This window comes from Aphelocoma coerulescens, chromosome 20 (assembly GCF_041296385.1).
Source record: "Aphelocoma coerulescens isolate FSJ_1873_10779 chromosome 20, UR_Acoe_1.0, whole genome shotgun sequence".
Classification (NCBI taxonomy): Eukaryota; Metazoa; Chordata; class Aves; order Passeriformes; family Corvidae; genus Aphelocoma; species Aphelocoma coerulescens.
This window is the reverse complement of record NC_091033.1, coordinates 15,854,435-15,878,288: the sequence shown is the minus strand read 5'-3', so window position 1 is coordinate 15,878,288 and position 23,854 is coordinate 15,854,435. Positions and strand designations below refer to the sequence as shown.

The window sequence follows — 23,854 nt, the reverse complement described above, 5'->3', positions numbered from 1 at the left end:
AAATAAACCTGTTTCCCATTGAACACCTTTGCTATCCCGAAAGAGTGTTACTTTCCCTCCCTCCTTAAATTAAAGTTGCTGAGGAACCTGAGGTAAGCTATCATCACACAGATACTGCTCTCATCCTATCACTTATCAATAATATTCAAATCACCCAGTAATGCCAAACACTTATCAATTTACAGAAACAGCTTATTACCAGGAATTGTAGAAGACAGCCATCTTCTATTAGCCGTCTTTAAAAGGAAACGGTTTTCAAAAGGATGGTTTGTTACTTTTCAAAGTAGTGAAACATTCTTAGACACCAAAATATGAATGTGAGGTCCTACCTCAGCAGAAGACCCTCGTCGAACTGACCTCACCACAATTGCTTTGTTCTTTTCTTCTATGTCAAATCCATAGTCATCCTCTTCTGGTAAAATCTTAAACAGAGCACAAATTTTACACATATTTACGGTTCATAAATATGGAGTTCACAGAAAAGGTGAAGACTGGAGATAAGAAATTAGACTTTTCATTGCAAGCCACAACTGATCTAGACTTCTATATCTTAGAATGGAAAGGGACTACCAGATCATTTGGTCTGATCTACATAACACAAGCCATAAAATTTATCCTAGTTATTTCTGCATTGAGTCCTTAATATATACTAAAGCAGATTTTCCAGAGTTAACTCAGGTATGATCTGCAGTCTTTAAGAAGTAAAGAATCTATTCCCACCCCTGAGAGTTTGTTCTAATGGTTAATCAACTCTTCTATTAGAAACTGCATTTGGTTTTAATGCCTAGTTCTTCATCCTTCAATAGATCTTTCACTTTTAGATTACAGAATTCATCATTATTCAGTATTTTCCATTGGTGAATGTACTACAGATTGAGCACAATCATTTATTTATTTTTTAGAATACATCCCACATACCTGATAATGACTGATCTGAGTGCTTCTCAGCTATCAGTTTCAGACAAATTGCAGATCTTGGGCCTACCTGAGATCTAACTACACACTACATAATTCTACATCATAATGGCAGTCTGATGGCTAAAATTCTATCTGACCAGTGAGACAAAAATTTCTGACTTCTGTAAGTCCTTCCTCTAGAGACAGGCACACAAGCTTTGTGTAAGGGAAAAAACACAAACTCCATACCCTGTGCTCAGTTTGTACTGTGTGGTAGACAGAAGCCTTCGTAATTCGCACTCCTGAATTTCTGCTTCCTCTTATTTGCACTGAAGTCATACAGATCCACCTTATACATATCCTTTAAAATCATATCAATCGTGACAAATATACATTTCACTCATCCTTTTCTAATGGTTTATTAAAAATGAGTAAAAAGCTTAACAACTCACTCCCCATTATAGAAAAATAAACCAAGCCTAGCCACTGGTAAATGGATGAATGGAAAATCTAACTGATAGACATCTTGCATTTGAACAAATATTACGTATTTAAGAACCATCTGATAAAACAGAACTGATTTAAGAGGAAAAATAAAGCTATTCATAATCTAGTCAGGGGAAACAAATTACTCAGAATTGTTTCTTCGCTTCTGATTATTTATGCACTATTTTAATATACTGTCCTCCCTTTTCCTTTGAAGTAAATTCCATCAGATTATAAATTTTGTCCTTTTACATGTAATTACCTTGGGAAAAAAACCACAAAGAACTAGAATAATTCTGTCCTGTAGGAGCCATACAGTCAAGTTAAAATAATGCATGGCATAATATAAGGGGAAAAGTCCTTATCAGGTGATGTTCACATTAGAGGATGCAGAGGAAAGTAAAAAGACTGGAAGGTAAGTTTCCCATTTTTGGCTATTTTTAAATATTTTCAGAAGCAATGCTAGTAGTGCTTGTTCAGCAAAGGACCTTTGAAAATCAGGTAAATTGCTGGTTAGATTTTTAATGTTGCAAGTGGAATGAGTTTCAGCCCAACACAGCACATACTTTTATCACTTCATATTTGGGATTCAATGGAAAATTTCTAGGCTACCTCTCCCCTCCAATTCTCACTTTACATTTGAAGGGACTGTTCAGTTTTTTTTCTTGAATTTTGAAAGCATATGTGAAATACACATTAAACAACTTGAAGGCTTTGATTTGTCCAACTTCAGCAGCCAGCAGCTATATAACCTTACCTACCTCTTGGGGTAAAGCCATCAGTACTGTGCAAGAAGAGCTTTTATTTGTTATTATTTTTAATAACCTACCTCTCTCTGATCATTGGTATTGCAAATATGTATTGTTTGAAAGCAAAGAACTAAAACTTTTAAGAAACCCCACATGCATCAACATTCGGAACTTCCTGTGCTGGAGACACCCCTTATGAAAAGGCAGACTATGGATAATATTCCATTTGCAGTACTTGGAGAAGGCAATGATTCATTCTTTATTATAAAGTAGGAACACTCTGCCATTCCACAGCTGAACCCCATTCATCCCTAGGGAGTCCAAAGATATTAACTAAATTGCCACCTGCAAGGACTATTTCTATGCCCCTGAAGCCCAATCAGTTTTTGGAATGTAAGGCAGCAGCTGTTTAGTCTTGAGAGACAATCACATTAACAAATGAGACCATTTGAAAAACAAGCATGTTTAATCAAAAACAGAGGGCAAATGTACTCAAACACATTCAACGAAAATTTTGGTATGGGCAAGGGGAATGGGATCTGCAGAGATGAAAGGTGTGCCAAGAATGGCCTATTACACCAGTCTCACACAGCAGCAGGAACTGTCATCCTGAACTCTTGGGGACATCAACACCAGAAGAGGCAGCACAGCAGATCAACCACCATTCCCTGAACCTGGGTCCAGGATGCACATTCTTCTCTCACATACTTCCCTACAGCTCTCCAGCAAAACCCTTCTCTGTTGGAAACACCTGAACAGCCTGACTTGGTATCAGACAATGTCAAGTCCAAACACTTCAGAAAACGAAGGAGGTTTCTGAGGCCCTCAGCAGCATTTAAAGACAGCTTCTTTCCTGCTACCTCATCTCCCAGGTTGTTCCAGTCTCCACAGCTTTTCACAAGCCCACAGCTTTGGGGCACAAAACAAGGTTTGAAAAGACAAAATTGCTTTCCAGTGAGTAGCTTCAGAATCTAAGCACCCCTACTGTTATCTTTAAAGGTATGTTTTGCAACATTAGCAAAAGAGGTTAAATACATACAGTATGACTCCAAGTTTCTTCTTGTTTGTGAGCTTTGAAATTGAGCACTGAACTCAAACTGTTCCTTCTGAACCATTAAAGACTTAGAGCCTAAAGGGCATTTTTCACTTCAGAGTTCACTGTTAGTATCCAAAACCACTCTAAGCCCTTATGTGGCTGCATACACCTGGATGATGAATGCCTCGTCACTGACTTTCCAGCCTGTCCCCTTGGGATCAGAAATCCCTAGAGGATGAGCTCTTAGTGGCTTTCCTCCCAGAGGTGTTTTAAATCCATGAGTTTAATTCTCTAGCTACAACAGACTGTGGTACACCAGTATAATGAAGAACAAAGGGAAAGTTCTTTGCTCTCTCTGCTGAAATTTTGCAGAGTTGGGCAACTACTGCCACACTTTACAGAGGAAAAGAAACATGGGATATCCTGGATGAATGTAGAAGTTATTACAGGTCTGGGAAGTTGATGATCTTTAGAATTCCAGTCTAGATCTCCAAGTCAGCACAAGAGTTTTGATACTGCTACATAAAATGTACGCAGGCATCATCTTCAGAAATCATTGAGAATGCTTCTCTTTTCAATCTTCTGGGACTCCATCATCACATGTGCAATTAAACCTCTCACACAACTTTGATCATGGCCAATCTCTACAGGAAACTCTCCTTTGTCTGATACTCAGATCCAAGCAACCAGGTCTGATTTGTGATGTGGTCAGTTTGGGCTAACAGGTAGAGGTGCTGGTCACAAATTCACAGCACACTGCAGTAACCAAATCACAATGCTTGGAGTTAGGCCAAAATCCAAATTTTCTTCAACTATGCAAAGAATGTTGCATATTTTTTCAGTTTGTCGAGATTTATGTCCTTCAGTGAGAAATAATTGTGCAAATAAATAAATACTAGCTTTTGTTTGTGTTTTTCCAGACTGAAAGCACTTTGTTCCTTGGCTTTTTTAACAAGTATTTGCCAAGGTTTCTGTTGTTTTCTGTTTTCAAAGGCAAACTCTCCTGTGATAGAGCAAACTTTGATGAAGGGGGTGGGGAAACCTATCCACTAAACAGCTAGGATTTCACAGCAGTAGGAAAGCATATTTCAAAAGCCAGTGCTGAGGAAATTCCAATAAACCTCCTATGGTGGGATCAGAGGATGGGAAGGATTAATGCCCTATCATTAGCATAGAGGCAAGCAGTGATGTTCCACAGACAGCAAAGCCTCAGGATTACAGCTGCTCATAACTGCTAAACATAGCATAAAGCAGAAGTCAGGCACAATTTTTTTGTGGATAAGTGTAATGAATTTACTGTACTGCTTTTGCGGGATCTTCACAAGTCCCTTCACTCGAGGGACTGTTAATTTATGCATGCAAGTGAAAGCAACTCATGACTTAAGCATGACTACTACACATTTGACAGAAATCTGTGTCCTCTAAGTAGGAGATTTTTTTCCTCAGCATGTGCTCTTCATTTGTTTTCTGTTTGAGATGGGACTGCATTTTGACAGAGGGTGACTGATGCACTTCAGAACTACCAAAACAGCATTCACATGGCTTAGAGAATGATGCCCTGAAATACCTGTGTTCTAATCAGTCTTTTAACTTGAAGCTGAATTTACCTCACATATTTACCTCACGTGTTTGAACCATGTTTGAATTTAAACTGTGTTTAAACTTGTTGGCAGATCTCTTCCAAGAGAGTAGAGCCCATTACTTTTTCCTCAGTCAACACTGTTGTGTCTGCTAAAACATCTCCAGCTCCCAGCTCACTTCCAGACTCTTGCAAGGACTTCTTGGGAATAGAAAGGGCTTGAGCTGTGCATTGGAAACAGGCAGGAACTTCCATGCATTTGCACCTGTGTGAAATATACATCTAAAGCTCCCAGTACAGCAGGATGGTCATGTGCTCCAGAAAGGGGCCTGCAATGCAAGGATTTCCCTTGGTCCTACAATAAGTTATGCAGTCTGCCTAACTAAAAAGTCAGAGCTACAGAAGCTGGAGATATACAGCAAAGCAGATCAAGAATTAGTAGCATTTATGCAGTGAAGAAAAGTCTAGCTAGAGGTGCAATTGCCCATTTTAATTCTTGTCTCTCATAATTTTCCTTCTTATTCTCCTCTACTATAAAACAATACCATTTTTGCAGAAAGGTTTACATTAACATATTTCTTACCAGAAGATTCTTTCCCAGGATGTTTTCCATGAGCTTGAAGTCATTACGTAATTGTTTACTCTTCGAACTGGTGCCCTCCATCTCCTCATCAGCATAAAAGCGGAAATATGAGGATTCATCCTTAAATTCACTTTTCTCCAGGACTGGAAATGATATATATGAAATACATACATGCATTTACATGGAGAAAGAAAGAAAGAGAGAAACAGAGAAGAAAGTAAAAGGAAATTCTAAATATTTCCCCAATCTTTACAGGACACAGACCAGATGCATCTCTATCAGTAAGTTCCTCAGCTCAGTATTTTTAAGCTAATTCTGTATTTTAGGACAATGATTTTCTTCACAGTGCATAATAGCTCATGACATGTGACCTCCCTGGCATGCAAAAGGTATATAAAATGCAAAAGATTCTCTTGGAGGGAAGATGCTACTCAAAACCCCATGCTCCTTTCCCTCATCGAAATGAATATGGTAAAACTATAAAAGGAGCCAAGAGGGGTAAAGGGGCTGTTTAAAAGCATATAAGGTGTCCACACAGACTAAGGCTCTTCAACCTTAAAAAAAATTGAGAGGGAAATGAGATCTATAAAATTCTGGAAGGCATGAAAAAGTTCTCTACCAGTTTTTCCAAACAGAGTCCTGGGGGCTTCAATAAAAGCAGCAAGTAAGGAGCAACTCCTTCATTCAACATGTACTTATGCAAAGGTCTTTCTTGGCAAAGGATGCAATAAATCCCAAAAGTTTGCATGGGCTCAGAACAGACCAAATTCTTTAAAAAAGACCCCACCTATTCTTACATTAATTACTATGCAAATTCTCCATTAGTTATTTACAATAATCTGCTCTCAAAAACACTATTCAGAATACAGTGACTAAATGTTATCTATGACTAAACCGGAATGTTTCATTTGACAAGCTATGTTTACTCTTGGGACTTGTATGTTCTATTTGATACTGATACAGATGTGATTTGTTTACTTCCCCTGTTTGAGGATGGATGATGTCTAATTTGGCAATCTGGCACCTCAGATTTGGATGCCTCAGCACTAAGAATTGTGTTTGTTGTCCAAGAGGCAAGAACTAGGCAATTTTATTTAACATCTGATATTTTTGGTGGTATTTCAGGACAGTACTTGGCTTGTGCATTGCTTAGATGGCTCTGGAAGAGATTCAGTGAAAAAACGTGCTCCTTCTACCTTGTGTAATCCCTTCAGTGCTTCCCATAACTATCAGCAAGGGGCTTCCCTTGGGAAGGCACCAGGCTTAGACATATATTAGCTTGAGGACTGTGTTTGAGAAGGACCTGCAGGAATGCCTGCAAATCGTGCACACAGCATGAATGGCACAGCCTAGAAAAGCTGATCTGACTGAAGTCAGAGCTCATTTAACTGACCGAGGGAAGCAATATTGATGAATTACCATGATGCATGAAGCCGTTATTGCAGAGTCCCACACCCAGTGCGACAGCTTCCTCCCGAGTCTGACAGTCTCCCTAGAAACAGGAGAATAATGTTACACCTCTGATGATTTTCTACGCTAAATTATTCCCCCCTCCCCAGCACATAGCTTGTGGCTCTGAAATTAGCAGGATGATCTGTGTAGGGAACAATAGCAAGCCATTAAAACAGGTATTCCATTGCCCAAACACTATTCATTCCTACAGACAGCATCTCTCCCTCCTACAGGAATCAGGGGAACAAGGACCAGGATTGGGGAAAGATACCATATTATCTCAGTGTAAAGACATTTTATTTGAAATCATAGTGTTGGACTTTAGGACCCATTAGCCACAGACAATAACATTCCTTCTTAGAAGCTGAGAGGTCCCATCCATATTCAGCTCAAGGGAGAAAAACCTGAGTAAAGCTATGTGAACTCCAAAGGTCAGACAGGTTAAAACTGCAGTAGGAGTTTGCTTACACAGCAGATTACAAAGGCTTCCGTTTCTCACTACCTGAAGCCCTGAGTGTAGTCATTCAAAATAGGTACCAAAGGTGACTTGCGAATTAACAGACTTCCCTGAAACAGCAGCCTTAAGCTTTACATCTACAGCTCAGCTAAATGCAAGAAATGCCTGGTTTTCTCTATGTATCTGCTCATTTGCAGTCACAAGGGAAGACTTTACAAATGTGGTCACACTTTTTAGGCAGACAAGTAAGTTTTAAATAGTGCTGGTAAAAATCAGAAGGCACTACTGGTCTCACGAAGGTTGTTAATACCAGTTCCTTGATGTGAGATGAGCTGCTACCCTGTCCCAAAGTGTCAGGAGAACCTGACACCGACCATCTCAGTGAGAGCAGTTGCTAAGCTCATTCCAGCAGGGAGGGCACCTGCTGCTTTGGCAACAGAATCAATTTCAGTGTATGGCTTCCAGTCCCATTTAATTAGAAGCTGTATCCTACACAAGTATTACACCTTTTCTCCCCTCCATCCGGAGAACCAGATACCCGAAAGCTCTCACAGCAGCTGCAGGGTAGTGTACTGACTTTGTTTTAAGCAACCAGGCACCTTCTGATCTTGTCAGCAGAACATCAGTTCTACTTCAAATCCGGCTAAGGAGAGCAGCAGTTATTTGCCAAGCAAATGCTGGCAAAGCCCACCACTGAGGTGTATCAGCATTATTTAAATACAGGATAAAACAGGATCAGCTCTGGCCAATCCACAGCGCTACTGGCTTCTGTTAAAGAGCCTGAGACCAGAAAAGGCACATTTACAAATTAAGAACTAAACACTGTTGTCTTGGTAGAAAAGGGATCAAGGCAGTTCTGAGAGAATTGCATGACTGTGTAATCACAGAAGGAAAGCCAAGAAAATAGCTTTAATAAACCAGAAGTTTAACTTTTAGTATAAACAAATTTCAAGTCTTCACAAGTCTGCCCTCATTTTCAACATCCTGTCATGAGACAATGCTCAACGCTCACGTTGTGTTATTTTATGGGATAAATGGGTAGTTTATTTTACAGAGGCTGGGATTTAAAAATCCAATTTATTCTTTCAGTTGTAAATAAACTGGAGAAGAAAAGCCTTCTAATGTTACCAGCTTAAACTTTTAGCAATCTGTATTTGTTCTAGGCAACAAAATCTTTGCACAGGAAGGGTTTAAACCAGCTTGGCTACTCCTGATGACGTTACCTTGGCCTCAAAACATTTCCCTAGGAAAACAGCATTCTCCATTTAGAAAATACAGCTTTAATTCTTTCAGCTCACTAAGGTAGATATTTTCCCAAATACAATAAAAGCAGTAACAAAAAATCTTCAGAAAACAGAGCCATTTAGAATCATCAATCTTGACAAAATGTGTCTCAACCTTTTCATACAGAAACTAGATGTGAAACTAGATACACTACTTTTGACAAGATAATTTAGGTTTACTCAATACAATCTCTCCATTTGAGTCATCAGAATTACAGAAACAGTTTATAGTCAGTACCACAGTGAAGAAGCATGTCCAGAGCACAGTACTATTACTCTTATTACTACTGCCACCGTTACAATTATTATCATTGCTGACTAGTTTTGGTAATGATGTGATGTCTAAAGCCCTAATTATGATGGCCAGTTGCTTTGGGTTGTGTAAACCCAGCAATTAAGATGGTCTCAGACAAGACTGTTTACAGCTCCCTTGAAGGAGGAAATAAAGCAGATGCACACAGGTAAGAACAGCAACCAAACCCCTTCTAAATTTTCTGTTGTATACTGAAAAAGGAAAGGTTTAGGATTATGAAGTGCTCCTTAGCAAAGACAGTATCTTAAATTTTTCTTACCTGTGCAATAAGCCAGTCCACTAGTTTACTTGCAGGGATTACTGATTTGTAGGTCTTTAGGTGGTAGTCACGGTCTCTAATTAAAAAAGAGAATTCAGGGAAAATCAGGACAAAAAGGTATACATTTCTTTCACAGTCTAAACCTATATATACTATTGGGACCTACTAATAAGAAGCAGGCATCTTTTCTCTCTAGAAAAGTTTTAAACTTTTCTAACAACTTGAATTAGGAAGATACTTCAGATCAACACAAAGCAGTGTTAAAATTTCTCTAGATCTTGTTTCGAGCCATCTTCAGGGAGCTCACATTCCTGCCAGAGGCACCAGAAGATTCTTTTCACAGATGTCCTGAGCTGCTGCTGTAACTCAGGTTAGAATACTGCCACCAGCAGTTCTGCTAAAAATAACACTCTTCTGGCTGGAAATTATCTAGTTTTCATCCAAAATCCATTCATGTCCAGCTTACATCTTTTGGCTCAGTACCATCTATAAGCTTCAATAATTCTCCTCTAGTGTTTACCTATTAATGTATTCATAGATAGGGACTCTACACATTCCCTCTGTGCCTCCTTTTTGTGAGGCTCATGGAATTAGGCAGCTTTTAGTCAGTTTTGTCAAGTGAGATTTTCCTGATTCTCCGCACTTGTTCAGATTTTATTTCCTTTAGTAAAATATCACATAGTAGCCAGACAGAGTATACAGTATCATTTCATGGAATTAGGTAATTTCAGTCATTGTAAATAAGAAGAGTTGTGTTTAGTTCTTGTAACACAACTGGCACCAGCTGACACCCAGCTCACACCCAGCAGACAGCAGCGTTGTTCCTGAAAGAAGGAAAAGGAACCCTCTTGTAACTTGATGCTTTTTGCAGTTTTCTTCCATTTCTCTTCCCAAAGCCATGGAGATAATTGATTGTTTTAGCCTTTTGTGAAATATTTCTAAAGAATTTTGATACAAATATAAGAGGATTGCGTGGCTCAGGACATTGGGCTCTAACACCTTTCACCTCCAAGGTCACTGGATTTAATCCAGCTCGGAAGAGCATAAAAGCCATTTTAAAGCTGTTTACTGGCCCATGTGAAATAAGTTTCATGGTCTTGATCCAGCTCCTAGTTCCACATCACAAAAGCCATTACCACGATTAATTTGCATTAATTGGCTCCCTCTCATTGAGAGTCTCAGTAGAGAGGCCAAATGCTGGACGGGCTATGAAGAATTAATTCCTCTCTCACCCTTGGGGGTGGTCCTTGTATTTGAAGCTTGAGCTCCACTGGCATGACTGTGGAAGGAAGCACAGCCACTGGGACTGTTTTACAGTCCGGATGTATCCATGAGGTCAAGACAAGACTTTATTCTTCAGTTCTGTCAAATCAGCCTCTTTCACTAGCACCACACTATCTGATACTGCTTTTCCCTAAAAATCTAATAGCCAAACACCATCTAAAACCCATCCTACCCAACCCCGTTCCTCTTACTAATCATCTACAGATACAAATGTGTTGTGACTGGCTGTTGTAAATAAATGCAGCAGAAATGTCTGTGTGTTTGCAGAATGCAGGGTATGAGAAATTAGAAAGAGAAGTGGGACTTTCAGAGCTTGGAAAAAAAACCAACAAAACATGAGAGCATTTCCAGAAATATGTGTCCTCAGAACAAAAGCTTTCCTCATAGTGCTTACACACAGTTTTCAACTTGTCTTCCAGTAATGTGCTAAACCCAGCACAAAGCTGTAGGAGTTTTCTGGGCAGTTTTTCCCTCTCACACTCTTATCTTGGGAAAACGTGCCTTTGAAATGTCAGCACAATAAAGGAAAACATTAAAATATTGAGCACTAATGAGTAGGGGATTCCAGATGAGAAGCAACTCCCAAAACTTTCCTACAGATGCTGACAGTTTTGAATAAGCTGCCATCAATTTTGGTCCAAGGCCCAGTCTTTCCCTGCTTGCAGGTCAGTGCTGGTCAGGATCAATATTAGTTCACTTTCTTTTCTCCCCATTTCAATCTACCCTGAACAGGAGCAGAACATGAATCACAGAACATTATCCAGAACCATGAACCTCAGGTGAATAGTCAAATATAGAGGTGGGAACCATTGAAATTTTGGCAGAACCTTGCTGCCTCACAGAAACTAGAGGAATAGAATATTCTTCACAGGGCCCAGCCCAGTGATGTGCTAACATATTGTCCATCACACACAGAAGTGGAAACAAGTTCTCCCACCTCACAGCTTCCCAGAAGTACGTCAGAGACACATTCAGAATTTTCAAAATGTTTTACTTTTTATACTTCAACCCCCAAAGTAGCATGATTTGTTTCCAGTGGCATATATCATCTTGCCCTCAAAGTATAAGGGTGTCAGATTTTACTTGATGAAAAATATAAAGGCACAAAGACTACATGGAAATGCCAAGGTTTCCAGGGAAAAAAAAAAAGTAAAATTGTATCTCAAGGTTGTCAACAAAATAATTTTGAACTTATGATTCCTCCAGATCCCTGTGGCACATGTACCTCCTACTCCAAGCAGCTTTGCCAATTTTCTAGAAGCAAGGTGGCACCAGAAAAGCCAGCAGGAGTGAAGGGATCAGCAGTCCTAAGATGCCAGATAAAGCAGTGATCCACAAAGCAATGGGCTTTGCACAACTAACTTGGGAAAAGCTAGCTCCCTTGGGCTAATGTTAGGCTTGTCAGGGGCAAAAAGTCATGGCAAGAAGACATAAAGCAATGACAGCCTGAGAGATTAACTTTTCTAACGTGGCTATAAAATTAAGAATGAGTAAGAAAGAGACTAGCAGGAAGAAGAGCCTAAGCATACTGATAATTAAGTCCATTCAGAAGGATCCTGAAACTTCTGGGAGTCTGATACTTTTCATTGATTATACACAGTTTGGATTCATGACGTCACTAGCACAGATTAATCCTGATATGAGAAGATTCTCCAGCTGGGAAGCTATTATAAAAATAGCACATTGACAAAACACTACAACACCACAAGATGGGCCTGTGGGAGTTATTTAGTCCGTGTTGATTCCCTAAAGCATTAGAGTAGATCCACTTCAGTTTGTGGGTACCCTGAGGTCAGGGACATTTTTTGAACTCCACTTACCATCATTTCTACTCTGCATGTGAATTGCTATCTTCAGGGGTGAAATGTGTATGTGCAAATACACACATGCATCTACAGAACCATTTTGTCTACCACTGGCAGCATTGTGCCTTCCTGCTCTCTCAGTACCTTTCGGGCTAGGTGAAATCTGTGCCGCTGTAGAACAGTTATTCTGGGAAAAAACCCCAGAGCTCTCATTATGCAAATTCATGACTTATGAACTCTAACTATCATTGCAGCTCCTTTTAGCACAACAGTGGCATCTCTCAGTGAAAATTCTGTTGTACAGCTCATGGACAAGAGCTCAGTTTTGTTGAATTTGGGAGTCCAGCCATCTTCATAGAGATTTTTCCTTCCTCATCAGTTTTTTATTTTTTAAAAAAATTAAGTTCTCCTAAGTGAAAATGTCTGATTTTCCACCATAAATACCTGAACAGAACACCTACACGGATCAGGGTGGTTTCCATTATGGGCCAGAAATATTCATCTGATGTCAGTAAGGTAACAAAACCTGAAAATCATCTCCTGGGATCTGGGAAGAGAGTTACCTAGCACTTGCAGACTATCTCAATTCTTCAGCAGTTATTTGTGCAGAGCCAAGTTCGTAAGATTCCACACAAAACTTTCAGGGTTTCTTCAAATTACAGCTTCAGCTTTTATTCTGCTTCAGACTGGCTTTTGTTTAGGGTGCTCTGAATGACAGAATCCTAGCACCACATTGGAATCTGTTTACATCACTTCAGCATCTGTTGACATTTTCTATAACACAAATAATACAGCAGCTACAATCACACCACATGATCTGCCTTGAATCAGTCACTAACCATACCCAGCTGGTCACTCTGCCTGAATCCCCAGTTCCAACATCCTCCAGCAGCAGCAGTGCTACTACGGAGCTAAGCTGTGAAGATGCAAGGGCAGTAAAAGAGCCAAGAAAATTCAGAAAATTCCTGTTTGTAATAGGAAACAAGAAAGATTTCAATAGTGATGTCATCCTTTTAACAAAGCCAGATAATAAATAGAAGGGGACCATGAAGGGGAACTTACTTTACCACTGGAGTATACAGGCAGTGCAGTCGGCAGTACAGCCTTACCCCCTGAAGAAGGCAAGATGCACAGTGTTAGCAGCTTTTTCCTTTTCAAAGAAACACTGACTAGCTAATGTTAGCAAAACCTGGACACTGATGTCTCTACTCAGCTGGAATTACCTATTGATTAATATTGATATTCAAAACAGTTCCCTTATCCTCTCTGTCAAACATTCTTTCTTCTTTCCTGGCTTCCAACAGCCAAAAATCTGTTTTTATCTCTAGTCACCTCCATTCCAACACTTTCTCCATTAATCCTTCCTCATGATTAACCCATTAACCAATGTCCATAAGAAAAAAATCAAATTTATTAAAAGGTATGTGGACAAATACGGGATCAACAGAACTCATCTGACAGACAATTATTAGGAAGGGTTAAACACTGATTTCTTCTATCCCCCTGAACCATCATGCCCAGATTTGCAGCAGACATGTTATCACCTACTGTTTTAAGATCTTTTGTTACGCTATTATGATTGCAATCAGCAGTCTTGGGTGGAGTCACAACTGTATTGTTATTCATTGCTAAATTCTGCTTCCTCTCCCTAAAGTGAATATCTCCTATGGCATTAGGATGGACAGCTTAATACAACACAGATCAACAGCACAGGCAATTTCCTATACGACAGGTCAATGACATTCAGAGGGAGAGCAAACTTCTTGATGCAAATCACAAAGTTCCAACTAAGAATGATAATACAAACCTTGGACACAATGTCTTCCAATTCACTTCTTGGCTTGTATGTTCCATCATCATAGCGAAATCTGTACATCACCTGTTCATTCTTAAACTGGTGCTTATCTGAAACTAAAACATCAGCATGATAATTAAAATTAGTCTTTTGCCCCCACCATATTCTTTATAAGCCAGTTGGTAAAAATTGAATTTTTAAAATTTTACATCAGATTCAGTTTATGTAAGGCTTTGGAAACAGTCCTAGTGAAGGGAATTGGGAACATCTGACCTTTCTCAATGAGTTTTGAACAACAAATTCCCACAATAGTTATCACAGCACTTACAGCCATTTTTGTAGTTGCCCAAAACTCTGCAACTCCAAAAGCAGAAGCATGCTGGTGGCAGGAACTACAGCTGTCAGAGGTATTCTTCTATCATGGTTCTTAGAGTTACCAATGAGTTCCTTCTAAAAATTAGACTACTTTTTTTCACCCAGAAAAGCCATTCCACAGCAGGGCAGTTAAAATCTTATTGGGTAATATATATACTGATGGGCTTTAAAGGCAAGGACACAAAAGATGTTTCAGCATGATCAGGAGCCATTTCAAAAGCAGCATTGGCCAAAATCAGAAAAGAGTTAAAAAGCATACCTAGTTTCATATTTATCTAATGCACCACACTGGAAGATGGTTGAAGTCTATATCCAATTACACGTAGGCTTATCCTGTCTCTATTCTAAAGCAAACAAGGCAAACTATTTCCACAGAAGGTAGCAGTGGGACCTCATCCTGAAGATGGCAATTTAGTAACTAGTAGAAGTTATTTCTTTACTGAGTAGTAAATAAGTGGCAATCTTAAGTATAAAAGTGCCAAGAACTGAGGAAATTAAAACTAAGTAATAGAGTATCTTTCAGATTTTACAGTATGTAGTAGAGAAATGCCATTGTTCCCACCTTAATTTAATGGAAGCCAGTTCCAACAATACAGGGAAGGAGGTGGAAATCTGGAGAAGAACAGGTAAGGTAGGGTAGCTTAGTCACTGCAATCTTCCCTGCCTTTGCAACATCCCAAAACTATGACTGGATCTCAGTGCCGAAGCACTCCTGAATAATTTGGATGCAGCATTTGATGAACTGAGAGAAAATATGGATTTACACTATTTAAAATGCATCTTAACCTAAGTCTGATTAACCTGAGAAAACTGGCTCCTCTGGATGACTGAAGACAATCCCCCAGATTAGCAGACTCCAAAGTACCAGGACACAGTCCGAGATTTAGTCTGCCCAGTGGGTGGGATAATTGTTCAGAGGGCAGACACCAGAAATTCTTAACAGTTTCCCTCATTACACAGGACATCCTGGTCTATAATTAAGATTCCTGCTTTTGATTATATTTTCCTTTAGTTTAGTTTTCCTTTTTTTCCTTTAGATTTTTAGGATAAAAAAAAATTCGCAGGATTCAATGTATCCCCTTTTGTCTGCAGTTGAATCTCTAAGCTGTGCAAGTTATTGACTTCAAGTGTCTGCAGGCTCTGGATTTATGAATTTCTAAATCAAATTGATTCTGTATTTCTAAATCCAATTGAGAATCAAGTTAGCAGAAAGTGTCTTCTGTGTCTGGCACACAGATCAGGTTCTGATCACTTCTGTGCCTGGTGACAGGTACCAGAACTACCCCATCAGCAGTCCCAGATAAAATACCCAGAACTAAAGAAGACAAGGAGGAAATTGCAGCATAAAACACACAGTGCTCAGCATTTAGCAATCTTCTATGGCTCTGCTTCTCAGGCAGGCTGACAGATCAATGACGTTATGCCAAGTGAAAACGAAACATAAAAGATAATTGCCTAATGTAGAATGGGGTTAAGGGCCTTGTTACGGTGCTTATACGTTCTTGCTACATTATGAGACACATAATACGATATTTTCATGCTTAATCAAAACCTCAAGAGGTATTTCCCAAGTAAATGCAGCATTACAAATACCTTCCAGTGTTTAACAGCAACTTTCACTGAAGACATGAACATCAGGAACTCTAAGGTCACACTAAAACCAAACCAGATGCATCTTACAAAGGGCATTCAAATAAGGAGAGCAGCAGATGTAACAGCACAACTTCTGAAGTGTAAATTTGCATTAAGAGAAAAAAGAATACTGATGAAAGTGTCAAAGTATGAACTTATGGCAAAGTAAACCGTCACTATGAAATAACAAGTGTCAGGAGAGCTTTCTGTACCAGCAGTGCATCTGTGCACATTCAGAATGTAGGCCAGTGAGTGAGTGCTGAAGAGCATTCCTCATTTAAAGAGGGATCCCTCCACACTGGAGCCAGAGTGCTTCAGTTCTCCAAAACCAAGTACTCGAAAGTGTTTAGTGCTTTTGAGCTCATGTTCAAAACTCTTCAAAGTCTAAATGTGCCTGAAAGTACATCTTGGTATGTGGGGATGGAAGTTTATGTGCATGAAGGACTATGGGACTGCTTATAATAGATTTCTCCATGTGCTAATTAAAAGAAGCTAACATACATAGTTTCTTTACAGTGTTACTGTCACCTGAAAGACAAGTTTGTGGTGCTGAGTAACCAAGAGATTAAAGCAGGACTAGCCTAATTAAATGGCTCCCTTATTTCAACTGATTTCAAAGAGACTGTATGAAAATGTAGACCAGTGGCGACTTAAGACGCATCTACATTCTTTTGATGTGTATTTTACAGCTAAACTCACCTGAATGCTGAAATTGGGATATTTGCTGTTAAGAGTAGGACTGTGTTGCTCTGTCTGCATAACGCAATATAGAAACAGTAGGAAACAGCAGGAGAAATCTGAATTTAAACAATGTAATCTGGAAAAAGTCCTTTTAGTAGAAATGCAGGTAGCACAGAAAAGTTTCAAACAAGTACACTTCAGTCACGCAGCACTTTTGTATGCGCTGTCCTACGCTTCTAGAACAGCCTTCATCACAACACTTCAAGGTCATCAGCTGGGTGAGATGAAGAAAGACGGTCCCTCACTATTTTGAAGAGAGACATTCTTGCCAAATGAGCTGGAAACACAACAAACCCTCCATAATCTCTTTCCTTTGCGACAAGCAGAGCCATTTGAATGACCCATCACCTGTGCCCCAGTCTAAAAGAGCACTGCTCCTCTCTTCTCTGGATTGCTGATGGCTCATGTGCAAAGCTGTATTTATGAACTGCAACACATTTTCAAATACACATAGTACAAAGGAATATACACCTGATATAGTCCCCAGCTAAGACATTGCAAAGAAATCAAGCAACTGCAGACATAAACACTTTCTGGATACCAAACAAGTCCTGTTTTCATGGCATAAAACTGCCCACTCATTAATCCCAAAAATCACTAAACATTTTGAGGATTTGATGGGTATGGCAGCAGAAAATATTTGAACATCATGTGAACAGCTGCAGTAAGTTTTCCACTCTCATTTCCAGGGCACTGTAGAAATCTGGTATCTTTCTATGGCATGGCACACTCACCATGATGAATGATTCCATTCTCCAACAGTGCCTGTCCCAGGTTGACCCCTTCCTCTGGTCTGCTTATCTCTCCAATCTCAGTGAGCCAGGATACAAACTCGCTGCAAAGGAGAGCAGAACACACACAATTAGCTCTGAGTGGCAGCAGGCACTTGCCTCTACGAGTCATGAGCCAGCCACAGGAGACCCTTGAAGCAAGTGTGAAAACTGTTGTAAGCAATAGTACCTCTACCCAGTAGCTTGATTTCCTACATTCCAGGAGGAAATGTTCTGCAGAAGATCCATTCCCCTTAGCTCATAGACAATGTGCACACAAACGGAAAGATGACCTGGCTGCATCTATAAGGATGGTGCAAATCCTTATCTTATGGAACAATCCAGATGTCCATAGGGGAAAAGATTAGCAAGCAAGGTTAACTAATGACCTTAAATCAAGTTCAACAGCAGGGTATCCTTCCTTCCCAGCTACCTCTTCCCAAGTTACCTACCCAAGTTGTGTTCGTCATTTGACTTAATTACACATACTCATCTTTCTTCACTGATTTCTGTCCTCAGCCCCATGGTGTAATTGGATTGGCTTTAATAGAAACACAGTAGGATTTAGGACAGAAGACTCAACCTACTGAATTCAAGCACAGAGCAGTAACAGACAGCACATGTCCCACCAACAGGTTAATTTAAGGTCATTTTCTGGATGTGGTGCCTGGCAGGTACATACATCATGCTTCTAATTTATATACAAAAGATGCTAAGTCTGTCTGCTCATGCAGCACAAAACAAAACCTCTCTGTTGAGGGACAGAGCTAAACATATGAGCAGAATAAAAGCCAAAAAATGGATAGATACATAGCATGCTACTCATTAGAAACAGTAAGTACAGAAAGCAGACATAGCAAGCCTGATGAATCCAGCTCAGTCAGAGCCCCAGGGGACTGAGCTGTTTGCCAGGTTAATTAACAATTATACTAGAAATGTGTTACAGTCATGGAGAAGAACAAAAGAAATATATGGAAGTAGAGCAACTTATGGGAAATGTGTGTTCAATAAAACACTTGGGTGCTTGCCAATGTGCAGAAGGTTGCTGCTTAACAAAGCCAGTATCCATGTCTCCACTTGTGGGCTCTAACTGAAGTATTTTTAGTCTCTTCGTATTTATCAGCACTGACTGATCTAAGATGTAGGAATTATTTGTACGAATTAAAGGCACTTTGCCTTTAGAATAACAAAACAACTTCAGGGCTGAAAACTTTGGTTTGCTGAGGGGGTACTCTGTAGCTGTCATAGTGTAGAAAAATCAGCAGAATCTATTCAACTATGCCAGGAGAATCCCATGGAAACAAGCAGAGTTTCACGAAGCTGCTAAAGTCAGAGTAGTGATGAGTCCGGCTAGCTCCTAAAGAAAGTTCATTCTCAATTTCGCAGTGATTCTGAACTGTTTCTGAAAGTATTTAAAAGCTGAAACAGAATATAAACTGCAGAGGGAGGTGAAGTAAGAATGATCCTCCACCCTCACTACTGAGGACACAAGGCAGGCACACTATGCAGGGCCCCATCATGGACCTGCTGCCAGTGACTGCACCCACAGGAAGTAGCCCAGGAAGATGCCCTGTTGCTCTGGAGTTCTCCATCAAGAGCAATGAGTCTATGGCACTTCACAGTGCTTAAGTGGTTGCCCAAAACTTCAGTGGAAGCTACCCTGTTACCTTTCCTGCTTCTTTTATTTGGAACTGTCTCTGGAGTTTATGTGGATTGTAAATGTAAGGTTGATACAGTGAGCTGAAAAAGGAAATAACTGAATGCTACCCTCACAGCCCTGAAGCTTCCCCATCATGGGATGGTTTTCTTAAGAGTTGGTTTAAGATTTCTATGACATTTGATTCTGAAGCAAAATCAGTAATCATTTGATCTGAAGGCTTTATAAGCCCTGAAAAGCACATGATCCAAAAATATTCCAAGAGGCTCTTAAGAAATATGCTAGACTGTTTCTAAAAAGTTGTGAACTCAAAGAGTGGGTGGCAAGGCTTGATTTGTTTCCTCATCTCATTGGAAGCAGTCCTCCAGGATAACTGGGAGTATCCTCACTTCCCAATGCTGCTATGCTCAGTTCTCATCTGACATCCAGGTCAGGACACCATCTCCCAGCTACACCTTGGAAATTAAGGGACTTGGAACAACTGCATTTCTACACAAGAAATACACAGGAAAATCCAACCCATCCAGGAATGTACAATCTGATCAGATATGGTTGAAATCTCCTGAGGTTACCAGATCCTCTCTACTACACACTCAAGGTTTTGCAGTGCTGAAAAGAGCAGTGTATCATTTACACATAGTGACACCAACACACATCCTTCCAACTGTATCACCACTTACTTGCCTAAATGCCACAAAGTGATCAGGAAAATAGATTTGCACTCCAGCCAGTCAGCTGCTGAAGTTAAGTTCAATAAACAGCCTCATATATAAATGCATGTGATATCTCTGAAAATTAGATCATACTGTTTTCCCCAAAAAAACACATTTTATCTTTTGAATTATGAGATGCTATCTGATATTCAAAGGCCAAGAGAAAAATTATTTTTGTGGCCTTGGTGTTGCTCTCAGCTGCGTGTAACAGAAAACCACTAAATACATCTCAGCATAGTTATCAGTGACTCCCTTAGGCAGGAGTATCTGCAAAGATAAACAGGTCACAGGCAATATGCATTGTTCAGGGAAAGCCCTGGGACTGATACAAAATCTGCCAGTCATGACTGGAATGTACTGACTGAGTTGCACTCAACTGAGTTTCCCAGGACTATACCAACAAGTGAATGTGGAAAATATATCAGCAGAGCTATTTGCTGTGGGAACGGCCAAAACATTAGGAGAAATAACCCTTTTGTCAGAGAGCAGGATACCTGTAGGTATGTCAATCTGGGCTCAGTTAGCCATTAGTGAAGTTAGGTCAAGTCCTCACTACTGGAGTGTCAGGTGGCTGTCAAGCAAACTGAGGGCATTAAGCAGGACAGACTGTAAGAAAATAGAAGTAGCAGGAAATCTTGGATAAGAATTGAAACTAAGCATAATATCAGGGAACCCACAACACTCATACATAACAGCACTGGAAGAACGTAAGTTTCTGACCTTGTGCTTGCTGCATGGAAAATAGTAAATGCCATTATCAGATCTGGAAGGTTTCAGTTTTAATGCAACAAGATCAACTGCAGGGGTGGGGGATGTGTGTGAAGAAGAAAAAAGCAACTACTTCTCCAATATCAAGAAATTTTTTTTCTAGCTGAAGTATCACTAACCTATGCTACCAGCCTGCCTTCTGTCAGGCAGAAAGACATTTCCACCCCTGTGCAATGGCAATGCTGCCTGCAAACTACTGTGAGAGAGACTGGAGAGGGAAGGGAAATGAATGCATATCTGCCTCAGAACTCTTTTTCTTCCCACAGCTGATCATTTCAATCATAAACAGCTGAGGCGGAAAAGTCTTCTTAGGTCAGCAACTGAGTGTGCCTGTGCGCCACACAGGACAACCCCACTGCTGCCATTGCCAATCACCGACCCAAGACACCCACAGAGTTTCTTCTGCTGCTTCACACATCATCCTTCAGAATTACTTTGTAATTATTTTGTAATATCTAGCCTGAATCAAAGAGGTTTTTTCCAGCCAATAAAGTCCTATACTTCTAACAAACATATGAGGCCACATGACATGCAAAATATCATTTGTGCCTGTTACACTGACAAACAGGAAACTTCTAAATACAATCCTGAGGCTTGGACAGTTCTGCTGGATTTAAGTATCACCTGGAAAGCATTTGCTTGTATACAAAAGAGAGTACAGGTTAGGCCACCAACAGCCCCGAGCTTGCAGGAGTTAAGGTAGATTTCTTACTCCTTTTGCTGATCTGAAGCAGCTGTTATGACTTACTGTAAAATAGAGTGAGCTGTCACACTAATCAGCTTGTGTATGGTATGAAACAAAAATAAATTATTATTTTTAATAAATCACTACTGTAATGGGGCTTATGGTCTTTTTAATTAAGCTGCATCAAAGCACATCTGTGTCAATGCTATCACCAGAAATTCTAGAGTCCGCTAATTGGCATGAAAGACCTTTTCTATCCAAATGTCACTTACTTGCCAAGAAAGCACTTGGGAACAGTACTTAATTTTCTTCTCCTATCTTTGATAAGGTTCACTTTCTTGCTCATCATCATTTGGTACAGCTTCTCTCCTTTCTCTGCAATCATGACATACGCATCCCTCTCCATTCCCAATTTCAAACCTGGAATATAAAGCAGAAATTCCTTCAGATCTTTAACACCAAATAAAATGTTTGCTCAAAGTCAAAAGCTGAGGCCAAACAGCGAAAAGGGTAGAAACACAAAAACTGACTTATTTTCCATTTAAGGGGGAAATTAGGTAGGTTTTTTATCTGAGTACAAAACTGTCATTGGTAAGTTTAGCACCACCGAGATGCAGCTTTTCTTCTCTATTTTAAAAAGCCGTTTTAAACTTATGATTATATCATATCACACAAAGCAGAATGGTTAACAGAACATGAAGGAAGTCCAAAAGAAAGATGAACATGGCCAAGGCAATCCCAAGCACAAATACAGGCTGGGAGAATGGACTGGTAGCAGCCTTGGAGAGCGACTTGGAGGTGCAGGTGGAAGAAAAGCTGGACATGACCCAGCCACATCCGCTGCCACACAGAAACCCCCCATGGGCTGGCTGACCCCCCAGCGTGGGCAGCAGGGGAGGGGGGAATTCTGCCCCTCTGCTGTGCTCTTGAGGGACCCCATCCAGAGTGCTATGTTCAGTCTGAGGTCCCCAACATCAGCAAGATGTGGAGCTGCTGGAGAGAGTCCAGAGGAGGCCATGGAGCTGCTCCCAGGGCTGGAGCCCCTCTGCTCTGGAGCCAGGCTGAGGGAGCTGGGGGTGCTCACCTGGAGAAGCAAAGGCTCCAGGGAGAGCTCAGAGCCCCTTCCAGGGCCTGAAGGGGCTCCAGAAGAGCTGGAGAGGGACTGGGGACAAGGGCTAGAGGGACAGGACACAGGGAATGGTTTCCCACTGCCACAGGAATATTGGGAGGGAATTCTTCCCTGTGAGGGTGGAGAGGCCCTGGCACAGGGTGCCCAGAGAAGCTGTGGCTGCCCCTGGATCCCTGGAAGTGTCCAAGGCCAGGCTGGATGGGACTTGGAGCAACCTGGTCTAATGGGAGGTGTCCCTGCCCACAGCTTTAAATGGCCTTTAAGGTCAGTTCCAGTCCAAACCATTCTATGATTCTGTGATTTTCAACCCTCTGAAACTGATTTCCTGTGGCAATTTCACTTGTGAACCTGAAATAACTTCAAGCATAAAACTTGTTAAAGGCATTTAAACGCTTGGAAGAGCAAGACACTTTTTGAATGTTCTATTACTTGAAGCCAAAAATACAAAACTGCTGAAATCAATTTCACATTTGTGAATAAATCAAAATTGGGCAGGCACATTATTTTCTCATTCTTTATTAATTAGCCTATTTACTAATACCCTTAAGCTAAAAATAGTGTTTGACAATCATATTATCCAGTAAATGAAAGTAGTACTGCATGACTTAAAGAATGAGAGATAATTGAATATAAAGAACATTTCAAGATCACTATGTACAAGTTCCCAAGTACACAGTTCATGCTAACTTGAAAATTGCTACAGGTAGGAGGATGATCTCAGAAAACAGCATGTGTCTATGTTATAACTATCCTCTTAACTGGCATTTTCTGGCCTTCTTGTCTTTAGATTTGCAAATTGCTTTAGGGGGACAGCACCTGGCAAAAGCTGTTTTGCTACTGTAGATGTTTTATCTCTTCTAGCCTGTACACATAGTTTTCTGGATATATTACTCCAGAACTTGCAAATCTGGGCAACTCTGGAGTCCAAAAGAGATACCGATTTTAGACACCTCCAAGACTAAGTTGAGAACAGGCAGCCTGAAGTGGCTCTGTACTTCCGTGCCTAATTTTAGCAGAGATCGACATTAGGCAGAATTTAAGTGATCGGCTAGAGAAATGGAGAACTATGCATTTTTTGGCAAGAGAAGTTCATCCTAACTGGATGTAAAGGCTTTATGGTAAGATACTGCAGTGAATCAATAACCTTCTGAGTCCTCACAGTTGTTTCCTAGCTTTTGGAAAACAATGCATTTATTTTAGAAGCTTGAAATGCATATTCCAGAAATCTGACTTGCACAACATTCTTGTCTTTCAAATACAGTATTTCCTCCATGAGTCTAATATCTGGCTAAAGGTTTTGGTTCTGCAAACCCCTGCCTCACTGTCATTATTCCTCCATCCTCTTCTTCCCCAGCACTGGGGTCCAATTCAGTGCAAATGCTGCACATGCAGCTGAGGCCAATTCA

The 23,854-nt window shown here is 40.3% G+C and overlaps 1 protein-coding gene across 3 annotated transcripts in view; it reads right to left on the bottom strand.

Annotated features, from left to right (window-relative positions):
* The window catches only part of PREX1 (phosphatidylinositol-3,4,5-trisphosphate dependent Rac exchange factor 1), a 147,276-nt gene that overhangs the window by 29,284 nt on the left and 94,138 nt on the right, over positions 1-23,854 (bottom strand). For all 3 annotated transcript variants that reach the window (XM_069034522.1, XM_069034523.1, XM_069034524.1), the window contains 8 exons: positions 21,592-21,739; positions 17,461-17,561; positions 13,991-14,094; positions 13,246-13,295; positions 9,095-9,170; positions 6,750-6,822; positions 5,331-5,473; positions 330-422 (listed from right to left, as the gene is read on the bottom strand). In XM_069034522.1, the coding sequence (XP_068890623.1) occupies positions 330-422; positions 5,331-5,473; positions 6,750-6,822; positions 9,095-9,170; positions 13,246-13,295; positions 13,991-14,094; positions 17,461-17,561; positions 21,592-21,739 (788 nt within the window). The remainder of the gene's footprint in view (positions 1-329; positions 423-5,330; positions 5,474-6,749; positions 6,823-9,094; positions 9,171-13,245; positions 13,296-13,990; positions 14,095-17,460; positions 17,562-21,591; positions 21,740-23,854) is intronic.